At 39.3% G+C, this 27,441-nt stretch overlaps 1 protein-coding gene across 2 annotated transcripts in view; it reads right to left on the bottom strand.

Moving 5' to 3' along the window:
- Positions 1-24,652, bottom strand: part of rprd1b (regulation of nuclear pre-mRNA domain containing 1B) — a 32,441-nt gene extending 7,789 nt beyond the window's left edge. The window contains exons 1-5 of one of the 2 annotated variants that reach the window (XM_048241546.1): positions 23,772-24,652; positions 23,453-23,605; positions 7,337-7,466; positions 3,850-3,989; positions 921-1,039 (exon numbers count right to left, since the gene is read on the bottom strand). In XM_048241546.1, coding sequence (XP_048097503.1) covers positions 921-1,039; positions 3,850-3,989; positions 7,337-7,466; positions 23,453-23,603 — 540 coding nt within the window. In that variant the 5' untranslated portion in view covers positions 23,604-23,605; positions 23,772-24,652. Of the gene's footprint in view, positions 1-920; positions 1,040-3,849; positions 3,990-7,336; positions 7,467-23,452 lie in introns of both variants that reach the window. The other variant, XM_048241545.1, reaches the window with a different exon arrangement.
- Positions 24,653-27,441: the final 2,789 nt, after the last annotated feature.

Raw genomic sequence — 27,441 nt, 5'->3', positions numbered from 1 at the left:
ACAAGTAAGTAACAGGCAACACTTCATATTTCATGAAAGACGTTATATCTCTATTTCTAGAAAAAAAAAACAGCGATTTTGATGAAAACTAGCCACTGTTTAGCTTGGGATTTCTCAGGAACAGAGGTGTGTAGAAATACACGGTTTGCACCCACCGAGAGCTTAAAGTCTCACCTTTTAATCGAGCCATTGTATGTGTTCATAGCTATAACACAGAATATGCTGTGGCTGTACAAAAATCATCAACAATGGTCTAGATTGCTGGCACTCTAGGACAAAGCTCCCGAAAACAGCTTGGCATTCAATGAGTTAAGAGAGCCAGATTGTATGCGTGTGTGTAGTGAGAAATATTTTTTTCACAGCAGATGAGCTTGGTTTACAATCTCCTACAACTAACAGCACCGCTGGTGGAAAAAATTGTAGGGGAAACACTGCTCAGTAACATAAATAATAGACTATATTATCCGGGGCAAACTTAAAGGTGCACTAAGCGATGTTGGGTAACGTCACTTCTGTTGACGTTCAAACAAAACAGAGAGCTAGCTCGCTCCTCCCTCCCGTGCAACTGAAACTCTCCTGAACACGCAAATCGTCGGTGAATGGCTGGAAAAGTTTATTATATTTCATGGTCCAGGCTGTACCAGGGTGTTTTTGTTGCCGTTTTTTGGGGCCTGGGCTGTCTACAAAGGCCTTTTTTTACAGTGTATTCAGGGGACAGGCAGCTAGCTGTTTGTGAGATGTTTGCTGTATGTGACAAAAAATGTTAGCGTAGAAACTGTGACATCGCTCAGAGCACCTTTAAAATGGACTATGCTTAGCTTCTGTTTTCTGAGGGAGAACGTTGGCATCTAATGGTCAAACAATGGGTACAATATAATGTGTCTGCACAGCATATTTCACAAAATGTAATGCATTCATACCAGTTGTGGTCCACTGCCATCTGGATCCTTTGGAGAATAATGTGCTCTGTAGTCATCCTCCTCCTCCTCTTCCTCCTCCTGGATCTTTTGGAAGGCTCTTTTAGTGGCCTTTTTGTCCTCTGCAGACCACACAAACATGTCTGACACATTCTTGATGAAAACCATTTCAGGAATGACCATATGACTTGACAAATATAACTCAATATAATTAAAAAATCCAATATCAGGTTCCACAGGGCCAAAACAGGTTAATCGGTCAGGTTAATCACAGGTTATTGCTGACAACCAACTAGCACGCACATACATTCTGGGCCTGTGTAATATGAGGAAATAGGAAAACAAAAATATCCAAAAAGTAAACAAGGCAGTGTTTGCCAAAAATGGTCATGCAATACAGCTACTTTTAATTATGACTGCTGCTAGCATAGCGGTCATATAGGGATTGTCGGGAACATCTCAACTGAGGGACTATTAAAGTGTAAGTTCAGTGTAAATTGACCCATAGTCTTGTTCAAGCTCATCACATGCACCCCATATGAAAAAGAATGAGACAATTTGGGACAACATAGGCCAAGTTATGGACAGGCAGCTTAAAGCAGACCCATTGGGGCAGTGGGGAGATACTTTCAGTTCCAGTTTTGATGCCCCCATGGGTCTGCCTGTCCATAACTTGGCCTACATTGTCCCAATTGTCTCATTCTTTTTTCCGATGGGCTGCATCTGGTGAGCTTATACAACAGGGCTATTGGTCAATTTACACTGAACTTACACTTTAATAGTCCCTATCAGTTAAGATGTTCTGAAAATAAATGAATTTACGTCTATATTTAGTGACTGTACACCCATTGGCCTGTAGATGGGGGAGTTGAGCGAAGGGTTGCTGGTAGAGGATGATGACGAGAGAAGCTACTAGGCAGGACTGTCTCACTCTCTCTCTCTCACACACATATAAACACACGCACACAGACAAGCATTCACAAAAAATGCAAGAGTAGGGGTAGGAGTAGGAGATGGAGACATATTGACAAGCATTCTTTTTCGCGGAGAGGATGTACAGGACTGAGCGGCGGTCATATTTTGTACCACTATGCCGTACATGTCATCTAGTTAAGAATATGTCTGATAAGACATTGCAAATGGCACTGGTGTTGTCAGTCCTTGGTCCTTTGGTTGTGGAGGAAAGAAAGAGGCAGATTTAGTCATCACGAGGCAAAACACTACGAACTGGGATTGTATCTCCATAGGGGAAATTGACGATTACACTACAGGTAAGCAACAGGAGATCATCAGTAGCTCAACGTCTCATGGTGTCAACAGTGCAGGATGCATCACAAAAACTAGGGGCACAGACTCGCCAACTAGCCTGCCGTTGGCTTGGTGTGTTCCAGGCTTTAATTAATGACCTGCAATCCCTGTAATCAAGTTCCAATCTGAGTGGTGTATGAATTGCAATGAAATGTTTTGTATCTACAAATCTGTTTTGTGGCGTGTGTTTTGGGTTTTATTGAGGGTTTGCCGTTTTGCCTTTTAAGGGCTGTATAAAGCTGACCAAATGAATATAGGCTGTTAGGCATGAATTAAGTAAGCTACTTTGTTGCTACTACTGCAACCCTTCCAACGTTAATGGAGACGGACCCTAAAGGTCCCAACTTAAACTTGACACACTCAGAGTTCAACATTGCTCTGTATGAGTGTGTCCGGAAACAGTGCTGGAACGAATTAGCAAGTATGTTAACTAGCTAGGTAGTAGGTTATCTATTTCACCTCTCTACAAATAAGAACCATCATTCCATTAAAGTAAGCCCAATACAAAACATCTAGCGTAGATCGAATAAGATTTTCCCTTTTAAGCAAAACTAAATTAATCATAGCCCATTTAGAATTGTTTACACTGGTGCTTTCTGAGCACTTTTGAATGCATTTTAGGAATTTTGGGATCCTGATCATGAAAAACACCTAACGATTTTGCATAACATACCAATTTTGTTGTTATTGTCTATTTTTTCATATCATGTGCTTCTTGATATTTTATGTGCACAGAGCAAGCTGTTTTGTTCTGTCCAAGCATGCGTGGGCATTGACATCTGAGTATAGATTTTGGGCTGCTGATCACCAAAATCACCTTGATAATCCCCTACCTACAGCACAAGGATTCCAGTCAGCCGTCATACTGAAATACAGAGGTTTGTTTATGGGCTGCCTAGGGCTGCCAACATCTGCTTCAGTGAGCCAATCAGAATGTCCTGCACAGTGTGATGGAATCGTGCGACTTGTTGAATAACACCACCTCAATTACGTGTATCTGGATCAAGTCTCTGCTCACAATTGAAGAGCAACAGTGCAAGTTTGTTTTTATCCCACATGCTACCAAAATGTCAAAACAAAGCCATTGTGCAATATGCTTGTGTTTGTAAAGTAACAGCCATACATATGGGGCGCTCCAGACAGGGTTGTTCAGGCAGGTTCGAAAAACATTGTTGAGGTACTTTAACCTTTCGTTTTTTTGATTTATGCTATTTAAAGTTATTGAAAAAGGGGTAAAAAATGATCTGATAGGATTTTACACCCCTCATACAAAATCAAGTTTGCCAATTTGAAAGTGGACTGCTGACAGTTTCCTCTTTCTATGACAAAAACACAAGTCATTGGCATGGTTTTCAGCAAAAAATAACAATGTGGTATGGTTTTCAGCAACATAGCAAGCTCCAGAGGGTTGTTCAGGTGACACAAAATTAACTAATTCATGTGGAAATCTGTGAAACACCTTAAACATTATTAAGTAAAGCCATTAAAAAAATTGTGTGAAATCAGCACAAAACTTCAGCTTTCATAAAGTAATCATTTTTATTTTGTTTTGTTTTCAGTTTTAAATTCCATAAAGGCTGAAAAGTTTAAACTGCAAACTCCTGACCATTCTACCAATCCTTACCTGCTGATTTTTGTTTTGGGCTGTTGGAGTCCTCAATGGCCAGCTTTAACTGCTGGATGAAGTCAGCACGGTACAAGCTGCGTTCCTGCCAGATAGTTAGAAGTCTCTCCATGGGCCTTTTACAGCCTTCATCTGCCTCCCTGATGACAATTGGGAAGAATAATCAGCATCTACAACTGTGTTCAGAATTCACATCTCAGCAGCATAATTATTCAAATATGATAACAATAAATTTGAAAGTATTCAAGAAAATGTTTAGCCCAAATCTGGGCATATTCTTACGAAGGACAAAATTGACTTGTGTAAATAAATAATTAATCAAATTCTAAAATGAAAATAAATAAATGCATCCAATATTTCTTCATGAATAATCATAATTCAGATCTACATCTATCTGTACTGTTATTCCTATGTGCCTTATACTTCTTCATTCATTCATTCAAACCTTTATTTACACTCGTAGGGCATTGAGGTTTCCCTCATTTACAATGACGACGAGTTTACAAAGGTCATGCATTAAAAAAACAATAGAAAGGACAGATAAAAACATTTAAAATTTAAAATATCACTTCAAATATATACAGTATACATATATACATACATCTTACTACAGTGCATGCAAAGTAATACACTGTTTTGTTATTCAGGTTTTTTTTTTTTAAATTCATCCAGGATTAATTCAGCTTGACCCACTGAACATAGAAATTTGGTTTTAAATTTGCCATGTAGTTCTTGAAAAGGACATTTGACATATGTATTTTTTCTTTTTGTCTATATTATACTTTTTGAGATATTAATTAAAAACAAAAAATAATTTCTCCCATAATTTAACATTGGCCATTGTGACATTATAATAGAGTAGAGGTGCTTGATTGCCTATCTTAGGGCTCATTTACACGTATCTAGATATTTGTATAAACGCTTTGGCCCTTTCGTTTACACGTAAACAAAGTTTTAGCTCCCTCAAACGCATACTTACAAACGAATATGTCATATACGTGCAGCAAAGATTCTAGAGCGGAACTTTTGACGTGCAGTGTCTGCCTGAACATTTCAAACACAGACTGTACACACCAGTCTGATATGCGATTATTTTTAATATTGTGTTTACATTTCTTTGCATTATAGTTAGCTCAATATTACCCTGCACACAATGTCATTTGTTTATTTATTTATTATTTAGAATATGTTCATGTTGTGGCAAAAAGGTTTCTCTTTTTTTTGTTAATTTTGGCCAAGTTCGGATTGATACCAATCCTACGTCTCTGACTATCCAAAAGCACAACCAGTGAGCAGTGTTAACACAATTAAGGTGGAAAATAAAAGTTTTGTGTTCAATGTATTTTTGTTAATGTTGTAATGGATTTTAAAACATGGTATCGAAAAAAGTATCGTTAAGGAACCGGCATCGAAACTGAGGTATTGAAATTGGCAACGGATCGAAAGATTTTGAACGATGCCCAGCCCTAAATCGCTGATACAACCTTTAAGACTCTTTTATTCCGTGGTATTTTAAAAGTTAATTCAGCAATACATTTAACAGGTAGCCTGAAGACGTAGATCATACATAAAACGAGTTGGCAGTTTACTTTAGCAAAATTAGTTTCTAGTGATGGTAACATAGTCTTTGTTTAGAGTAGAATACCATGGCTAGCAATATGCACCTTGTATAAAATGGAATTATCACTGAAGCACTTCAAGTTAGTAATCAAGGGGGGGGCTCTGTGGTGCAACAGCTTGCAGCCCCCATGCTCTGTACGGGTCCAGGTGCCCACAGGGACCCAGGTTTAAGTCCGACCTGCAGTCATTTCCCCATCTCTCTCTCCCACTCACTTCCTGTCACTCTTCACTGTCCTATCGGAAGTAAAGGCAAAAAGCCCAAAAATGATACTAAAAAAAAGTTAATCAAGAATTTTTGATAGTAACAGCCAAGTGAGGGTCGGTGACCGGTAACAGAGTAAAACAAAGATTATTTGGCGGCACACAGTTACAATTAAACAATTTGTTGTTCAAATAAAATTTTTGTTTTTTAAATAACGTGTTGTACTAGGTCCTTAATCTCATCGCGATTAATGGGTTAATGCTGACAACCTTAGTTTTGAGCCTTGTACTATTACTACTATTAACTATTATGCATAACTATTATGCAACTATTATTAACTATTTTCTTTTTTAAATGTAGTAGATTGTAATGTACACGTGGAATAATGAAATCATTAAGGCTGTCAAAGGTTGTATATTTGTGACAACTGTTTAATAGCATCATAAACTACCCACAGAACTATGTAGTTTCTGAGGAAAAACTTAGGCCAGTAAAGAGCCAATTTTGTATGTGCCAAGATCTGTATTCATTGTTCATAACAAATAAATATAAGATGGACAGAGAATGACAAATGGAGAGAGGACAACAGAGAGTGTGTGTTTGGTGTTGGTGTGTGAGGTGGGGTGTGTGTGTGTGTGCGTGTCTCTGAGTGAGAGGGAGAAAGAGAGATTCTCCTCCGTTAGCCTTTTAAGTGGGTAAGGGATCAATCTAAGCCAAGATTGGGACAGCACAGCACTTGTTTTCACTTACAGTGTACAGCAGCGCACACACATGGCACCACTGTCCATCTAACTCAAATTTATGATCCAATTAGCAATTAGGAAGTAGGCTAATGTTCAGTGACTTCGCGGTGAAATTTCCGCCCCGTCATTCACAAATCGTCTTTTACATAGAGTTCTATTAGCATCGTAAAAACTGTTGCTTTTTTTGTATATGTGTTTTGACAAACCGATTGCATATTCACTTGTAACTATATCAAACTAGGATATTCCATGAATTTCGCTAGTTTTGGCTAGTTTTTACTTTTGAAAATATCCTTAAAAGTTTGGGCATATGATGAGTGTGAGAGAGAGAGAGGCTGCAACTGCAGGTTTCGTGGCTTCCATTATGTGACGTCAGCCCCCCACAAAGGAAGTAGGTCAACAAAATGCGTTAACTTAATTTCATTAATATTTTTTAAAGCGTTATGTATTTAAAAATGAATCGTGGCAAATTAACGTGTTAATTTTGACAGCCAAAGAAATCATATCATGACTTGAATTTGAAGACAATATACTAAAAAATAGTAAACTTATTATTAGTATTTTTTTAAAAATCTTTCAGTTTAGGTCGTTTCAGTTTAATATATTTATTAAATCAAGATATTGTTAATACATAATTTTTCACTTAAAGTGCATAAGTGCAGTGTAGACACAAAATACAGATTGATCATAAGTGACAGATCATAGGTGTTCAATAAATGTTTTTGTTAAGTTGAGTAATTTTGTGCATCTTTAGTTATTACTAGTGTTACATTTTATCATATGGCGAAAGAAATCTGCAGCATATATCAGCTATTGGCTGAAACCGAAGATCGGCATCAGCCATTGAAGAACCCATACCATAAGTACTCACAGCTTAGAATAATAAGATAGTAGAGATAGATAGAGAGCCTTTTCCACTCACCTTGCAACATGAGAACAGGCATCTACAAGAACACCCTCAAAATCTCGAGTAAACTCAGGACCTTTCTTCTTACTGTTCTGGATCACATCATTTGCAAGATAAAGAAATGTCAGCTTTCTGTTGCTTTTGGCTAAAGAGAGAGAGAGACAAAGAAATAATTAATAGTAACACTGAATGATTGATATGTCAAGATTAAGCTTGAGAACGGAATCTCATGGCAAAAACGGTATGCATGGGCAGTGTTTCACGTATGGTAAAGCCTGGTCAATCCAGCTGCCATCAACTTCAGATTGTAACACTTTTGCCGTACTATCTAGCTCATCAGAGTATAGTGTTTCCCCGACAATGTATTCATCAGCGGCGCAGCGCCGCTCCTGGAATTCAAGCGCCACTGCAAAAAAAGTTGCCTAATAAAAATAGACGCAAGTGAACTTTAGGCTGCCGTTCGTTCAGGTTTCATGTCAACAAATAGTAGTAGGCTAACGTTGAAGGCGCAGTCAGGGATTCCACAGGAGATCACTCTTGTTTGTGTTCATGTTTAAGTTTATTAATAGGTGCAATTTTGTGCAAAAAACGTAGCCTACATTATGTTAACCAAGGAACCAAATTAAACACGCCAGCGAGATGGCTACCGAAGGTAGGGGCGAGCTTATTCCCAGATAAATTCCACGCATTGTTTCGTTTTTGTTTGTGATAGAGGCAATGCTTTCAAGCCCTGTGTTGCTAACATACCTAGGCTGTGAAACTAAGGTCTAGCTAGCCTATTAGTGGGTTTAATTGAATTTGAGTAATAGGATACGCAACCATTTACATCTGAGATAGTTTGTAATTCCTGTAGATAAGAGCTCACCAAAATTATAGATATGATACAAGACACTTATCTGCTATAATCCAAGATAGATTTTCTTCGAGTTTTTGACCATTTATTTTACCAAATGACATGGGAAACATAATTTATTTCATCCACATATGCACCATGCACAACAACGCTACTAAGTTAGCTTAAAACCGTGAGAATCAAGCAAGCCTCACGGGCCTCACGGCATTAAAGTGACAGGCACTCAATTCGACTTGCACAGCACCAATACAGTGTAATGTCATGAAAGAGAAGTCTATATAGTTTATACAGTGCTGTGCAAAAGTTAAGACACCCATGCTGAAATTGACTAAAGGGAGGAATAAAAAACATATTTTGCCTTTTGTCTTAATGCCTTAATAAATAAAAAAAAAATAGGACATCAATTATTTTTTAATGTATCATGTATCGTAAATAAATAAATGTTATTATATAAATAAATGTCTTAACTTATGCACAGCACTGTATATTCTAAATAGTAATAGTTTGTACAGTGGCCTACAGTGTACAGTTGTACAGTAGTAATTACTAATAATGTAAATGAAAAAGGTGAAAGAAAAACATGAATAATCCTGTACTGCAATAATCATGCTTTGTAAATGCTTGTGTTGATGGTTATGTCATAATTTGTAACCCAATCTGTCTTTCACAAAATCCACCAGCAGTCACCATTTAAGGAGTCATTTTTTCAAAATGTTCTCTTTTTTTTTGGGGGCCTTCCTACGATCAACAGCACCGCTGCTGGAAAAAATTCTATATTATTCAGAAAAAGCTGTTTTATATTAAGCCTAACATATAGACCATTCATGCCAGTCATATTCCTGTTTTTCACAATTTTCAGCCAAACCAGAAAAAGCTCATATGGCGTGACTGTCCCAAACCCATTTCATAAAGTTTGATTTTAAACAAAACCAATAAAATGAATATATTTTCCTCTTATGTACATATTAATTCCACAATTGTCTACTTGTAAGTCTGCTGTTTTAAAAGTCCAGGCATAATAATTTGAACCAGCCCTGACCTGAACAAAAAGATTTTGTCCCAAAAATCAACAGTGTTTCCCATACATTGACTAATCTATGGCGGGCCGCCATAAAATCAACAGTGGCCGTCACTCAATAATGTTCTATGTTGTACTATTTAAATGAGATAAAATCTTTTAATTGAGCTGTGTTTTTTACGCACGCAGCCTTTCCTTGCCCCGCCCCACTCTCTCATAACGGCTCCGCTGCCCCTCCTCTGCGTACATTTAACAAAACAATAACAATTGTTAATGCTCCGTTTCCACTGTTGTTTAAAGATTGAATGGCAAAGGGATTCGGATCCAAAGGCTAAAATGTGACTCAGCTACAATTTGTAAGGTATCACCAATATCAATAGCCTGACGTAGCCATACTCAATTCTAGTCAGAATATGAGTCTGATACTGCTCCATTGGGACGTAATTATGAGGCGTGTTTCAACCGAAACAGGGGGGGAATGCCTCTTCACTCAATTGGATAAACCTAACCAATCAGAGCAACGAAATAGCTTTTCGTGAGATGTAGGAAGTGAGATGTAGGAAGAACACACGAACCATCCTTCCTCCTCATGTCTCTCCACAAATGCCTTAACATTGTTTTCTGGTCTTTTGTAAAAGTTATTGTGCAATCAATATCTCCTACAACACTCATTAGCGAAATCTAAGAGATGCGTAGTAGGGTAGGCTATAAGGAAAAAAAATGATAGCCTATATCCCCTGTTTTTAAAAATAATTCCGTTGAACACTGATATGCTACAAACATGTTATAAACAGCTGGGAAAGGCTGTCGCAAATCCCTCGAACAGGTGGTCAATCAGAGATTTCAAACGAATGAGGGAACAACATGTCACAACGCAACACGCTGTTTTCCCTTGATGAAAGTGAAACCATGAGTTTTCCCACATCTCAACTTTGCCCAAAGTTTTCAGAAATAATTGTTTTCAGTGATTAACCTCATTGAAATAATATGCATTTTCCATATGGGGTCTTAGAAGCCATCTGTCTCCTTCTAGCCACAGTGTTTTTGTTGCAAACATAATCAACCTAAGCGTGCTCAGATGACGTGATAGACCAGGCGCTGTTGCTCACCTGTCCATCATCGTAAAGCCTGATTTGATTGGTCCGCCCAGCTCTGGGCGAGCATAGTTGCTCCACATCGGAGCAATGCCAGACCGAACTTCCCATATGTTACAGATATATGGCTACATACTGTACATTCTTAAAATGTTCTAGTCTACAATTAAATATTTATTAAAAACTTCACAACGGAGGATATTTTTAGAGCGTGATCTGTAGGCAACTGTAGCCGACAAGGAGGGACGAATGAAACATAACACACGGCCCACTTTTGCTTAAATAATTCCTGAATGGTTTTAGTCTGGGCTGAAAATGCAACTGTATTTGACAGAGCATAGTTTGCTAGTGAGAAAATATTAGCTTTCAGTGTGGTAGACCTCTTTGTAAATTACGTTTGATTAAAACGTGTTTTATCCATCCCAACTTTCCCCACTATTTGGATCATTATCACAATACTAAATGAATGATCCATTATTGAAGCCCATCATTGGATAACCTACTAATATGGGTAGGCATTCATTACATTACATTACATTTGGCTGACGCATTTTTAACCAAAATGACTAACAACATGGTAAACAGTTTAAGTTTTAAAGCAATTCTCTCAACAATTCTAGGACAAAAAAGGTAGAGTACAGTAAGAATAAGTGCATCAGTGAGGGCTGTTTTTAAACAGCTGTGTACTTGAAATAATTAATTTGATCATATATCCCATCTCTGCAGAGGAAAAGTTTTGGGTGAAAGGAATTTAAGGCCTGTCTCATATAGACGCCTGTCTGAAATACTGCCGGTGCAGTTCGGCAATTTTGGAAAATAAAAGCCTGGGCTATTATTTGAAGTTTTATGGTACATTATGGGATAAACGAAACACTCCACACAGGGCTTAATTTCTGTTAAGGGGGCAGGCTGCCCCAACTTTCTCTGTTTCCAGTTTTCGGAGCCTAGGCTGCCAACTAGAGGTAGACCGATATATCGGTTTGGCTGATATATCGGCCATTTTTAAACGTATCGGTGCATATCAATATTGGCCAACTCATTTTGTTTTGGCCGATATTTGTCCAAATGTGCCTTTTTGTGTTTAATCCAACGTACAGCTGTATGTTACCGTCACTATTTTTTTTTTAATCATTTTTATAAATGGCTTGTTTGTTTCGTAGCCTAATTTGAAGTTAGAAGGGAAAGTTAAGCATTTTTTTTGCCAATCTGCAAATAAATGTCTTACCAATAGCTTTTTTTACTATGTGTTCCTATAGTATAACACCTCCCAATTTATTCATGGCCAAATCCTCGGGGAAACACCTGGAGAGCCCATAAAGTTTGGGGTGCCCAGAGGGACTGGGCGAAAATAATGAAAACATTTTTTTTACCATTAGCTTTTGAGATGTCTAACTAGGGGTTTTTAGGGGTGCTGAATCTATCCCAGTCATTAGTTTTGAGTAAAAATGACTCCAAGTCCATAAAAAATCTATAACAAGTTTTATTGAACAATTACAAAACAAAACTTTCTCTACTCCCCTGCACTCCCTCACTCCTGTTATCATCTTTAGGGGGCAGCCGTGGCTTACTGGTTAGCGCTTCAGACTTGTTACCGGAGGGTTGCCGGTTCGAACCCCGACCAGCAGGCACGGCTGAAGTGCCCTTGAGCAAGGCACCTAAGGCCTCACTGCTCCCCGAGCGCCGCTGTTGTTGCAGGCAGCTCACTGCGCCGGGATTAGTGTGTGCTTCACCTCACTGTGTGTTCACTGTGTGCTTTTTGTGTTTCACGGATTGGGATAAATGCAGAGACCAAATTTCCCTCACGGGATCAAAAGAGTATATATACTATACTTTATCTGGCTGAGTTACCATTACAGTTTCCACCAGCAGAAATACACTTGACTCCTTGCTTTTTACAGCAGCACCTGAGAGCGTCACAGACGCCTGCAAAGTTGCAGCTGACGAACTTCAGAAGATAGTCCGGTGCAATGGGATCTGGTGTAGGACTGGTGCATAACCATGTTCTCATTGTTTCTATCCACACTCAAGGACATCTAGTGATGGACTTTGTAGCAGTAGCCAATCTCTGGTCTGGAGATATGCCTGCAGAGAGTGCTGTGCTGCACCTCCTGTAGTCGGAGGTAGTTTCTAAGGCTTGATACTAGTTATGTTGTCCTCATGAGTTTTACTTTTTGTTTTACATGTTGCTCTCTGTTCACCCTCCACATTGGACACTCTTTTCTCTCTCTCACACACACACATCTCTGCACATTGAGTCTCTCACAAACACATTCACAACCACACATCTATGCACACTGAGTCTCTCACAAACACATTCACAACCACACACACACACATAATAAAGTTCACACCTTCACTGATCCGGTCTCTCTCTCTCTCTCACACACACACGCACATATACACACACATGCAAAATGTCCTCTCACATACACCATGTTGAGACAAAACTATCGGTGATACACGCAAAGTGTGTGTGGGTGGTAGGGGTGTAACGGTACACAGAAGTCACGGTTCGGTTCATACCTCGGTTCGGACATCACGGTTCGGTAAGAGTTCGGTACAATGGAGGGAAAAGCAAAACAAAAATGCAGAAAGCAATTTTGGTTTTTGTTCATGTCTCAGGCTATACCACCTAGTGTCATACAGTCTCTTCCCTGAGCTATCTGCAACAGCCTGAAGTGTGTAAGATGTAGGCTAAACAGTACAATAAGTACCCAGACTCCATCTGTAACTTCAGCAATCAGCTATAAAACTGAAAATAGGCCTACAGCATCTCTTATTTCTGAAAGTGCAAATTACATAGAATAATGATTTTTAAAAATTCACTTAAGCAAGACCTTCAACATCTGTGTTTAGTTGTATATGGAAGGGTCTACAATTTGCCTCAATATTTTTCAGTGTGTGTACAGTAATAATCTAGCCTACTAACTGTGAAAATATCACACTATTTTGCCTTCTTTAAAAAAACGAAATTGCTCCTTTCATTTCATAAACAGACTACAACTAGAAGTCACGTGACTTTGCCCTTCGACGTTAACTCACCGTAGCATGGTTTGTTTATTAGCCTGGTTAGCGTTGTCACTTTCTTTTACTGTCTATGCACTTAACACTACCAGCTCCTCATGTGAAGTTACAAGTTACCCCAACATAAAGGTAATTACCACACGATTTACATAGCTGTCTGTCATTACGAAATCATTTAATTTAAGCCATAGGTTTTGGCCCTATTTGTATGTGTATCTAAAGGCTGCTGAAGCGCAGGGGTAACTGAAGTTCTCAAACTTGCGATCTTAAAGAGACCAGCGGATCCTCTAACTCTTGTGGGTCGACCGACGACCTGACAAAAAAAAAAAACATAGGCACCAATCAGAGCTTCAGAGCTATGGCGAGGCAGAGAATGTCTAATAAGGGGAGAACTGCCACTCTCGGAAAACTTCCGGTTTCTGAACTGGTTGCAGTTCCTTCTGTGGTTCCACATGAAGGCGGCAATCCACGAAAGTGCAGAATGCATGGAGGTCTATGGAGCTGTACCCCTCAAAATCCACTTTTCTCGGGATATAATTTTTTTTCAAGTAATTTGAATATTATATTCGAAAGGGGAGGCAAAGAAAATACACTTGGTGGAGTATTATATTTTTTAAAGTCACTTAATTGTTCTAAAAAGCCTTTCAAACGTGTCAATGACATCACTGATTAGCACAATGCTAGCGTGTTATGGGCAACAATGACCCAAACTGTAAGAAATCAAAAGGACATAAGTACTTGTTCATTCAACTTTTGACCTATAACCCATGTTGAAGTTATACAAACTACAATCAAATCTGATATTTGTCAACGACAATCAGGTGAAAGAGACAAATTTAGCCGTCTAGCTCCATTGACTCACATTCATTCTGTACTCATGGCGATCGCCCCCAGTGGATATCTGGTGGAACTGCAACCAAAATTCGGTACAATGGGACTTAATACGGAGTGGCCAGGCTCTCCGTAGACGGGCTCTGGGCGAGGCTACAGATTAGCGTTAGGTGTCGCTAAAGAACTCCTGTAACTCTCGCTACTTAATTACTCCTGTAACTCTTGCAACGTAATTGCGCATGACATTATTTAATCTGCACACAAGTTTTATGTATTTTTATACCGTGTATTCTCCGTGTAAATTCATGCACCGAACCGTGACGCCCGTACCGTTTCGGTTCAATACGAATACATGAACCGTTACACCCCTAGTGTGTGGTGTGTGTGTGTGTGTGTGAGAAAGAGAGAGAGTCCAATGCGGAGGGTGGACGGTGATCAACAAAATGTAAAACTCATGAGGACAAAACTGAGTTAATATTTTTGTAAATATTTATTATATCTTTTCATGGGACAACACTGAAGAAATTACACTTTGCTACAATGTATAGTAAGTGTACAGCTTGTATAACAGTGTACATTTGTTGTCCCCTCAAAATAACTCAACACACAGCCATTAATGTCTATACCGCTGGAAACAAAAGTGAGAACACCCCAAGTGAAAATGTCTAAATTTTTCCCTAAAGTGTTAATATTTTGTGTGGCCACTATTATTGAGCAGTTATTATCCAGCAGTGCCTTAACCCTCTTGGACATGGAATACACCACAGCTTCACAGGTTGCCACTGGAATCCTCTTTCACTCCATGGCTACATCATGTTGTGGATATTAAGAGACCTTACACTCCTCCATCTTCCATTTGAGGATCCCTTACAGATGCTCAATACAAAAGGGTTTAGGTCTGGAGACATGCTTGGCCAGTCCATTACCTTTACCCTCAGCTTCTTTAGCGAGGCAGTCTTGGAGGTGTGTTTGGGGTCGTTATCATTTTGGAATACTGCCCTGTGGCCCAGTTTACGAAGGGATGGGAACATGCTCTGCTTCAGTATGTCACAGTACATGATGGCATTCATGGTTCCCTCATTGAACTGTAGCTCCCCAGTGCAGCACTCATGCAGCCCCAGACCATGACACTCCCACCACCATGCTTGACTGTAGGCAAGACACACTTGACTTTGTACTCCTCACCTGGTTCCCGCCACACACGCTTGACACCATCTGAACCTTGGTCTCATTAGACCACAGGACATGGTTCCAGCTATCCATGTCCTTAGTCTGCTCGTCTTCAGCAAACTGTTTGTGGGCTTTCTTGTGCATCATCTTTAGAAGAGGCTTCCTTCTGGGATAACACCACATAACACACCTGCTCCCCATTCACCCCGGAGATCTTGTAACACTAATGAGTCACATGACACTAGGGAGGGAAAATGGCTAATTGGGCCCAATTTGGACATTTTCACTTTCACTTCAGGGGTGTACTCACTTGTGTTGCCAGTGGTTTAGACATTAAAGGAATTATCCGGAATAAAATGCACTTTAGATCGATTTACGGATGATTGGGAGTACATACGTTGAGTTGACATCCAAAACATGTCATTCGGATGTGTTTTGAGAAAGTTCGATGTTACCGTTTTTAGTCAAAGCTCGTTAGCGTGGAAGTGAGAAGGGCATATTATTTCGCCGCTACAAAACGCTATTTTTATACCTCTTCTACAGTTCCAAACAACATTGCACTTACGTCGTAGTGAGTAGAGGGTCCCTAAAGCCAAACCGAAGTATCCCGAGGTCTTTCTGTGGTCGGATAGAGAGTCCAGAATGAATTTCATCAAGCCAGTACCTTTCCGGAAATGTTGCCATCTTTGCTGCTGTAGGAGTCGATTGCCAAATGTGCTCTGGAAATTCACAATTTAATTTAAAAAAAAAAAAAAAAAAAAAAAAAAAACATAGTCCAGTATTTCTTTTGAAATTGAAATGAAGTTGTATGGACTGGACTATGTTTTTTTTTTTTTTTTTTTTTTTAAACGGCTTAATTTTAAATTGTGAATTTCCAGAGCACACTTGGCAATCAACGCATGGGAAGGAAATGCGTTATACGTAATAAACGTAATATTAAATTTTTGGCACTCAACGCATGGGAAGGAAAAACGTAATATTACGTTTTTGGCACTCAATGAGTTAAGGAAGTTTTGTTTTGTAATTGTTCAATAAAACCACTTGTTATGGATTTTTGTACTTGGAGTCATTTTTACACAAAACGAATGCCTGGGATAGATTCAGCACCCCTAAAAAACCCTAGTTAGACATCTCAAAAGCTAATATTGGTAAAAAAAAATGTTTTCATTATTTTTGCCCAGTCCCTCTAGGCACCCCAAACTTGATGGGCTCTCCAGGTGTTTTCCTGAGGATTTGGCCATGGATAAATTGGGAGGTTTTACTAGACACCTATAGGAACACATAGTAAAAAAAGCTATTGGTAAGAATTTTTTTTGCAGATTGGCGAAAAAAAAAGCCTAACTTTCCCTAACTACACTGATGTTTCTCACGCCATTTCCTGCACTTCTCTCACAAAACGAGCCAGCTGTCAATATTCAAGATTTGCATGTCGTGCGTGTTTCCCAGACAGTGCAATGCCTCTTCTCTGCAGCCTGTCAGTGTGGAGAATAGCCTAAAGCCAGGAGCCTAACCTGTATCAACCTGTTGTATTTGTAGCCTACTTTTAGTACATTTAAGGTGTAAAAGGATAAACATTTACTCAATGAACCATCTTTAACTCCATATTTTGCCCTTTATTCTCATAGAAGTATTCAAATCAAATTCATCATGTAATTTTGTTATTGCAACAGATCAATGAATATCGGCCCAGATTATCTGCCAAATATTGGTTATACGCCATGCTGTATAGAAGTGGTGATTCTAGACATTTTTAACAAGGGTGGCACTAGTGGGGCACTGATTAATTCAAGGGTGGCATGAGGCAAAACATCCAGATAAACAGAAACAGGCTCAAGATGTTAAATTAGCACAAATACATTAGGAAAACCAGGCACCAAACACCATACTCATAAATTGAAGGACAAAAAAGAACAAATACCATACTCACATAAAATTTATTTGTATTTGAATAAAATGCAAATACAAATAAACAAACATATTAAAACGAATTATCTAAGTTGTCTATCACTGGGTTATGCTGTGCTAAAAAAAATCCATCATGGGGACATTAAAATATATTCTAAGCTTAGAGGTGTGAATATGGATATGGGACATACAGTAGGGGACAGCTGGGACGATTGAAATACTCATTTAGCAACTTTTGGAGCTGGCTTTAGCTACTTTCCATTTGGAATAGTTGCCAACACTGAGGTCAAAGGTACGTCACACATTAATTTGCATATCAATTACGTCACCACATCATGTCACCCCCCCCCAAAAAAAAAAACAAAAAACGGTTATGGCCCTTTAATTCCCTGTTTGCTTTTTTTTAATATAAATATATTTAATTTAATATGTATATTAATTGGTACATAGCCTATGAGCATCAAGTGGCTGAAAACCAGTCATTTTCAACCTATTCCCAACAGCTCCATCTGCTTTGCACTGCTTTATTTGCACAATTTAACCTTATGACAATGGCTACATTTTGGATAGCCTATATTTGGGCTCAGACAGACCGACAGATTTTTTCCCCCCTCAGCCGACAGTCTGTCCTGCATTAACATTGAGGCATAGCCTAAACGAATGCTATAGGTTTTTCTAACTTGTATGCTCGATTTTGAACTGCTTTTGAATGAAGTTGTAGCCTACTTTCCTTTGTTCAATGTGGTTGTTCAACGATGCTGGCAAGCGTGTCCCTGCTTCCCTGTCATTATGTCATTGCTCTCCTGACTCTGGTTGTAATCTCACCCGAAGTTGCTGCACCTTCCAATAACGTTGTCTGAGCTGTTAGATCTATAGAACATTCTGTGTAATAACATGGGCTACTACATAGGTCAGTCATTACTTTTATAATCATGGGGCAACGCTTTGGGCGAACTCGATGTAATTCGCAAACGAAACAGGCATGAGCCTCTCACACAGCACAGCCGAACTCACTGCTCACTCAGAAGAGTAAAAAGGGACGTTACATGCCATCACATCAGTCTCCAAAAGTCTCCAAGAACGCCAGAAAAAGTACCTGGATTTGTCGCTAGTCGCTTTTTACAAAAAAAGTCGCTTGAGGGGTCTGAAATCTCGCTAAATATAGCGACAAAGTCACTAAGTTGGCAACACTGAATGACCTAGCAAATGTCGGCTGGGTAGGCTAGGTAAAATAGGCAGGTAGAAAAATTGTGTGTGTGATTAGATAAATAGGCACTGGCAGATGCGATAGGTAAATAGATATCTTTGCGTGTTACCACAATAGCCTGTGGGCCAACAGTAAACTCACATGCTAAAAACAATAAGCCATGTAGCCTAAAAAGGCAAAGTGTTTGCCACTTATATTTGGGACATCTGACACTTCAAGCGCGCTGCAAGTGCATCAAGGAAGGTCTCCCCTTAGACCATGTTAATGGCCAATTGTAGACTAGGACTTTGGGGTGGCACCTGGGGTGGCCAATCGAATCTCAAGGGTGGCCTGAGCTGATGCTGGAAACAAACAAATTGGGGGCAGCCTGTCCTTGAAACAAAAACACTGTGTGGAGTTTTACTGGGAATACTGAAGGGGCAGGTGAGCTACCTCTCTGGTGTGTTTTGTTTGGTCCTTGATTAAAATATAATGTAAGCTTATGTTGTTTTGGACAAAAGCGTCTAGTAAGAAATTTAAATACACAAACTTAAAAAAGCAACATCATGCAAAATAGCTGACAGCACCTTTAACAGAGTTTTTTCCTTTGATTAGTAACCTGAATATTCAACAGATAGCCTACAATTAAAGATAATCTAAGTCAGGGGTGTCAAACTCAAATTCACAGGGGGCCAAAATTAAGAACTGGGAGTATGTCGCGGGCCAAGCTCAACATTTATTGAATAACCAATGTTTTTATTGAATTAAAACTGTATACACACAAGAAAAAATAGAATGCAGGCATTTCTGAATATAGCCTAATAGAAAAAAATATATTGAATATCTGAATAGAAAAAAATATATTGGCCTATTTTTTGCAGGTGAACTATAAAAATTGTAAATAACATTTAACAATTATCAAAATTGTAATTGTAACTATTAACAGTTAACAAACTCTCCCTCTGAGAATGGCCGTGCGCGATATCCTGTGCAACAGTAAAACTCGCTTTTACAGCAGCGTTACTTTGTGACTTGGCTTGTCTGCCTTGAAAGCAGACTTGCTTTCAATTCTCCCACTTTCTGTAGCTTAAGCTTCGCATCCAGATCCAGGGCTCGAAATTAACTTTTTTCTCAGTGTCCCGCAGCTGTCCTGAATTCTACTTGGCACTGTCCCGGACTTAAACACCAGTGTCCCTAATTCAAGTTCTTGTTTTTTCCCATTCTACATAATAAACAGCATAAAAATCAGGACTCGTTCTGGTCCACCATGTCAGTTCTGAAAAATTTATTAAACACCATTTTTATTAACATTAATCATCTGCTGTTTCACACAACACTCATTTTCAGAGATTGCGCTTTTGGCTCTTTTTTGAGGTTGCACTAGACGTTCTCATTGTCCGTCGTTTTGACAGACAGGGTTGTAAAACATTCCGTCAATAATCTATTTTCAAGTGTCTTTAATTTCAATGTCAGTTTGGTGTGATGTCATGGCCACAGATCTCAGTGAAAACAATAAGTAGCGTGGGAAATTACCACAAAGCTGTCAGATAGGCTACTCTGCCACGCTCTCACCCTCTTGTGCACACTCAAATGCGTTCCCAAATAAATTAAGTAGCAAAACGTAGTTAGATCTGCTGCAACTCTGTATCTCGATGTAACAAGCTGTTTTGACATTGTAAACGTTCTCTAAGAAGAATGTAAAGCAGTTTGCAGTAGCCTAAAGATTAAAGTGTGTGGCGGGCTGGATCTATGATAAACTAATAAATGCTCGGCGGGCCGGATTAGTGCGTGGCGGGCCGCTGTTTGGACACCCCTAGCCTTAGAACTGCCACAGCGAAATGTCAAATGCTAACTTATATAACCGTTTTCATTGTTATAGGCTACCTTGCAACACTATCTTTTTGTCAAATCGCAGTTGCGGTAGGCCTAGGTTATTTAGCTCAGCATGATATTGGTGACGTTTGTCTGTCACTGACAGAAAACACGTAGCGTTTTAGTCAGAGAGGACCGTCATCTCGTTTTTTTAGACCACCAGTGTAACCTTAGGCCTACGCTATCAGTCCAAAATTTTCACAGTGTCATGAAAACAAATGCCATTTACCTGCCTGCTAGTTAGGTAAGTTAACCTCTATATCGGAAAGTGACCCATTAGGCCTACTGCCCGTGCCCTATTTTTGTGTCGGCCTATGAGTCACTTAATATTCATTTAACCAATACGGCGGATTCCTAAGGAAACGCAAGCACCCAGCCCATTTGGGTATCTAACTATATTTGTACCAAAAATAACATTGTAGCCTACAGTGATTTGAAGAGCAGTAGCCTAAACAGTGTTGTAAGGCTGCATGTACAAAACCGCTTCTAGATCATCAGCTGGCTAACGCTGCTTTTGCCAGCTGCCCGTCACGCCATGTCAAATTTTGTAGAATTTTATTCAGACGAGAAAGATACGTTTAGATTCCCATGTGAACAGTTTAGGGAAAAAGTACCTATTTTGAAATTTGCTTTGCCATTTTTTCTGCTGTCCCAGAGTTGTCCCAGAGATCATTCTATTGTGTCCCGGAAGCATTTTTTATGGTCCCCGGGACGTCGGGACATTGTTAATTTCGAGCCCTGTCCAGATCTTTGTATTTGTCTTCATGTTTAGTTTCGTAGTGCCGTTTTATGTTGTACTCTTTAGTGACAGCTACGGTGAATCCACATACCAAGCAAACGGATTTGTCCTTGAATAATATGAACATATAATCGTTTTCCCACCTATCTTGAAAGCTCCGATTATCAATCTTTCGCTTCGCAATCGTTGATAGTTTGTCTGATTGCATGGATACGTGTTTTGTTTATGAACAGAAAAGGCGGCATTAACGATGCAACGCATTTTGGGATTTGAAGTGTTATCGGTGTATGATACACTATATGTACAGTGTGTAGCAACTTGATGGGCTGCGTTGCCCTGGGCTGCGCTCATGCGCTGAATAGAATAGCGTGCTAGGCCAGCTCTAACGTGGATGCGCTGAAGAGAATACTGTCGGGCCAGCTCAGATATGGATGCACTGTATAAACTACGTGGCGGGCCACTTCTAATACAGATTGAATAATGACCTCACGGGCCACAAATAAGCAGAAAATGGCCCGCGGGCCTGAGTTTGACATCCCTGATCTAAGTGATGTTACGGTTTCTAAGCATAAAAAACATTTTTTGTCACATACAGCAACCATCACCTCATCTGCTAGCTGCCTGTGCCCTGAATACACTGTAAAAAAAAACCTGTGGACAGCCCAGGCCCCGAAAACGGCAAAAAAACAAAAAAACAACTTGGTCCAGCCTGGTCCATAAAAACACAACAAACTGTTCCAGCCAATCAACGACGAGATGCGTGCAAAGGAGAGTTTCAATTGCATGGGAGGGGGAGGGAGTAGCCAGCTAGCTCTCTATTTTGTTTGAAAGTCAACAGAAGTGACATTAGCCTACCCAGCATCGCTTAGAGCACCTTTAATTCTTTCACACAAACATACAGGTGTTTGAGGGAGGTAACCAGAGGGGTATTTCACAAAACCTAGATAAGGGATTAAGCTGGGATTTTTTGGTTATCCTGGATGAATTTAGCCTTGACTACCATGGGGATTTATTCTCTTCACCTAGCCTGGTCCCGACCAGGCTAACAGCCAAGCTAAGTTAATCTAATGATAATTATGTTGTCTTATTGGTTCAGCTAGGTGTCATTCAAATCAGATCTCTGTGCTAATTTTTAAGGAGCTTTATTCCATTTTTATACTATTTGCTAAATGTATTTGCTCGCAAAACAAACCGGATTGTCTGCCTACTATAATATGGTTATTATTGTAATTGTGATAGCCTTATAATTATGAACATAGGCCTAGGTAGGCTACTCGTTGATTGCTTCTTTTGTTGATAGACGTTTGATGAATAGCCTACTGTAGTTGATTGGAAGTGGAGGGGCAAGTTTTCGAAGGTGTTTTCAACTATAATATAAAGGTATATCATACTATGTGCATCTTTGCAGTGGCAAGTGCTTTTTTAATGACGTTGTGTGTCGAGACAATGAAGCACTCACACGTAGGTGCATACGTAAATTTGCATTCAGTTGGTCTAGCAGGCCTACTCCTGCTGTTTTACAGAAATAGCCACGATTTCCCATTCCAAAAAGGACAACTTTACTTCATTGTTAGTCTTAAAAGCGGCTGTTCACTTTGTGTGAATGACTATTTTCTGCGTCTTTTTTACTCCAACCGTGAGTTCTTTGGGGTAGAAACGAGAACGCGCACACATCCTGGATTACTTACACCTGGCTTGACATAGTCGCTCCTACTGATCCTGGATTAGCGTTAGTGAAATGAGTTGAGCTAGGATGACCAGACAAAGCTATGTCAAACCTCGCTTTATCACTCATCTTGGATGTCTTAATTCTGCCTTTGTGAAATACCCTCCAGGTATGCTCTGCTGGTGGAGGTGCAAACAAACACTGCATCACCATTGAGATCACATAATAAGGAGCTGGCTCAAGGGTTATAAAAGTATTTTGTTGTGTTTAGTTTTATATTCAATTTGGTAACTATAACGTGCTGATGTCTTTAGAACACTAAACATATTGGAGGTGTCAAATGTTAACTTACTCCAGTCTAGATTTGTTTTGTCGTTAATCACTCCTATGGTGTATTTCTATTGTCCATCAAAAGTAAAGTGCCTGTTTCGAAGTTAACTGATGGTTGAATCAACCAAAAATCCGATATTGTTTGCACCTCCAAGTGGTCTGTTGGCATGTGCTGCAGTTACCCAAGTCTCCATGCAAGTCGCATGCAGTATACAGTGAGATCAGGGTTTGCAACCAAAAATAAATGTGAATGAAGCCCAATGGGGGAAAGGGGGAATATTCACACCCCGGTTACACCTGTTAAACGGACCAAGTGTGAAGACAACTTAAAAATCCCAGTTAATACACTACCTTAATTCTGTAACTTGGCAACATCATACTGCACAACATATTGCATTATGAAGTCTAACAGTTTGCATGTCATACAAACACACGTTAGTTACCTTTCTTCATTTCTCTGTGCCATACTCGTACAATGAGAGATGAATGCTTGCGATGGTGAATTATCCATAGTGACAAGGTCTGGACACTCTGTTGAGAGTTACTGAGCTCCGATAACTTCTTCTCCAACGCAGACTCGGAAAATGATGACATGTCTAATGATTTATTAGCAGTGATCACTGGCGCTAATCAAGCTGATGCAAAGTCCTTATAAAGTCTCTGACTACCTTAGTCGGTGCAGGTTATAAAGGTAACGTTAATGCGAGTTAATACGAAGTTCACAAAGCTTACCACTAACAAAAACACTTAACGTTACGTTACCCTTTCCAGCAATGATCAGTTTCCAAAACTTCTCAGATTTGATTTGAGCCCCACACCACCTGGCCAACCTCGATTATGTGACGCAACAACAATTTGTGCAAACGTTGAGTAACGTCACACTGTTTAATGTGTATGAGTAACCATTCACGACACGTATTACTATTAACAATAACAAGACTTCTGATTAAAACTCTTCTTAGCAGTGTGACTTAACGTTAACTTAGTGTTTAAGGTTAACGTTAGTCACCAGTCACGTTCAATAACGTGCCAACTAGTGAGGAAGCTAACATTAGCTGCCAGGTTGCTAGTGTCCACAAGTTAACCGTTAACTAACTTCGCGATCTTTGTGACCTAGGTCAGCTTTTAGGAGACGCAATAATTCCAGTAAATTTGCAATATTTCTACAAAGCTTTTTCAAAACCCCTAATCTAGTCACTTAATGTCTGCGGTCTAGCGACTCACAAACTACGTGTAGGTAGCCAGCGACAATAAATTCAAATTTCAATATGGCCGCCATTCACTATTTTTTTTTTTTTTTTCAAAATAAAAGTCGGAACCAATCTGTGAACTTCCGTCAGTATCAGTGAGTACGTTTGCACGTACATTCAGAATATGACAATGTTGCGAATATGGCGTTTGTTTACATGAATTGTAAGTAGAATAGTTAATATTCCCATTTACGTGTCACACAGCATTCTGATTAAAAACGACTTTATCAAAGTTCAACTCTAAACGTTCCTTTCCGTGAATGTTTCCATGGGCTCTGCACTAGCTTACTTGAAGTCGGCAAACTAGTTTCCTGTTCGTTGACACTGCTGTCAACAACATAGACAGTAGCAGTGGGCTAAAAGAAATGGACCAGAGAATGTCTAATAAGGGGTCCGTAAAAAGCGACTGACCCCATTGACTTCTTCTTCTTTAGTTTATTTGCAGATTGCATCGTTCATTTGCTGCATACCGCCACCTACTGCACATGAGCGTGCAGAGTGTTGCAAAGGGTGACAAAATGATAATATAAATAATAATATTGAAATAACAATAAAATAATCTTTTCATTAAATCACTGTCTTTAAGGAAAGTAAATAAGTCTCTAATCCTGTGGCTTTGCAGCCTTGTTTCCCAATAATATTATCAATGTTATTGTCCATTTCTTGCCATTGTATCTGCTCACTGTATATCCTACATCAAAATAAAACATGTTCCACATCTTCCTGTGTTTGACATTCTGTGAATAAACCATTTCCTTTTCCTACCAGCTTTAATGTTGCATTCAATCCTGTATGTCCCATTCTTAATCTTGAGTAAACTATTTCTTCCTAACTATTTTTCATATTAATTCTTTTTCCAACCTGTTTCTGAATGTTAGTGCCCAGCCTTATAAGTTCCACTTCCCATTCTTGTTGCCACCTCTTCGTTTCATTTTTTTCTTTTAGTTTTTGCTTCTCCTTTCCCTATTGGAACATTCATTTCTATTTCTTTGTTTTCCAGTGCCTTTTTAGCTAAGTCATCTAACCTCTTCTGATTGAAGCACCACTTTCAAGATAGATAGATAGATAGATACTTTATTGATCCCCAGGGGAAATTCAAGGTCTCAGCAGCAGCATACATACAACACAAACACATTCTTTAACAGCAGAAAGAGTAATTAAAGTATATAATATAAAAACACAACTAAGCAGTAAGGACAGTAGAAGATAAAGAATATGCTAAATATACTAAATACAAATTATACTAACACTTAATACAATATATAAAAATATACTAAAATACAAATTACAAAAATACAAATTATACTAACACTTAATCTAAATCAATTCTAAAAACAGTATCCACATAGTGGTGATTAATAAATCAGAGGCGCTTGCAATGACTGAGGCAGGGACTGAGCCTGTGATTCTCTGTGCATAGTAAGGTATGGTAAGGTGCTCTAAGGTGCTCTGTGTGAATGAGTGTCATGGTGGTAGTGCAATGGTGATAGTGGTCATGGTGATAGTGCAAATGAGTAAGTCAACAGTGCAACAATGCAGAAATAAAGTAAAGTAAAGTCTATATATATATTTAACTATTAAGAAAATGTATAAGTGTGGCCACAGTTCGGCTGTGGCATGGGGGGGGTTATGCATATGTGCTGATGTGCTAATATAGCACGCAAACAGTGAGGCATAAAGACAGTGGTACAAGTGGCTAGTAGTGGACAGACAGTACCAAACATGGAGGGGGTGAAGAGGCAGACAGACTATGCAGAGAAGTCTATCTCTCCTCTTCCCTTAAGTGAGGCATTGAACAGTTCAATGGCCCTGGGGACAAATGACTTTCTCAGTCTGTCAGTTGTGCAAGGCAGTGAGCAAAGTCTCCAGCTGATCAGGCTCTTCTGCTTAACAATAGTGCTGTGGAGTGGGTGACACTCATTGTCCAAGATGTTGATCAGTTTGTTCAGGGTCCTTTTGTCAGATAGTGAAGTGATGAACTCCAGTTCAGCTCCAACTACAGAGCCAGCTTTCCTTACCAGCCTGTCAATTCGCCCCACATCCTTCTTCCTTGTGCTTCCTCCTCAGCATACTACTGCATAGAAGAGGACGCTGGCAACAACAGACTGGTAGAACATCCTGAGGAGCTTACTGCACACATTGAAGGACCGCAGCCTCCTCAGGAAGTACAGCCTGCTCTGCCCTTTCTTGTAGAGTGCATCAGTGTTGGCTGACCAGTCCAGTTTATTGTCCAGGTGGAGACCCAAAGCTCTGCAATAAAGCCATTGAATCTGAGCATATTAATGATTTTCATGGTTTTATTACTTCTATCCACCTTAATGCTGTTTTATGCCAGTCATTTCGATTGAATATACTGAGAGACAATTATATTTCAGACCTTTTTCAGGAATTTACAGTACCCTCCATAATTATTGGCACCTCAGCACCTGTGCTAAAGTTTACTAAAACCGGTATAAAAAAATAATCTGTTGGTGATTTATTGTAATCTCACAATGAAAAATGGGAAAAATCGAACCTTGAAGGGAAGCAAATTTATTTTGAGTAAAAGGAAATCTTATAAAGAAATAAATATTTTTAACAAAAACACGTCGCTCACAATCATTGGCACCCCTGTTTATAATACCTTCTTAAGCCTCTTTGCCAATAAAACAGCATGTAATATTCTCCTATGACACAAAGTTGGAGAATACAAAGCAAGGGATTTAAGACCGTTCGTCTTTACAAAATCTCCCCAGATTGTCCAGATTCCTATAGTCCACACTTTTGCATTCTCCTCTTTGACTCACCCCACTGTTTTTTTTTTTGTTTGTTTGTTTTTTAGTATATTTCTTTGGTCTTTTATGGCTTTAATTGACAGGATAGTAGAGAATGACAGGAAGTGAGTGGGAGAGAGAGTCGGGGTGGGATCCAGAAAAGACCACAGGGCGGGAATCAAACCCGGGTCGCCGGCATATGGTGCAGGTGCCCCAGCCAGTTGCGTCACGGCTGGGGCCACCCCCCTGTTTTTTCTATGGAGTTTAGATCAGGGGACTGAGATGGCAATGTCCGAAGCTTCATTTTGTGTTCAGCAAATCATATTTGTTTTGATCTGGACGTTTGTTTTGGTTCATTGACCTGATGAATTACCAACATTTAGTGTCTTGGCAGAGATTGACAGATTTCCTTTGAAAATGTCTTGGTGT

This window comes from Alosa alosa, chromosome 4 (assembly GCF_017589495.1).
Source record: "Alosa alosa isolate M-15738 ecotype Scorff River chromosome 4, AALO_Geno_1.1, whole genome shotgun sequence".
Taxonomy (NCBI): domain Eukaryota; kingdom Metazoa; phylum Chordata; class Actinopteri; order Clupeiformes; family Clupeidae; genus Alosa; species Alosa alosa.
This window is presented reverse-complemented; position numbering and strand designations above follow the sequence as displayed.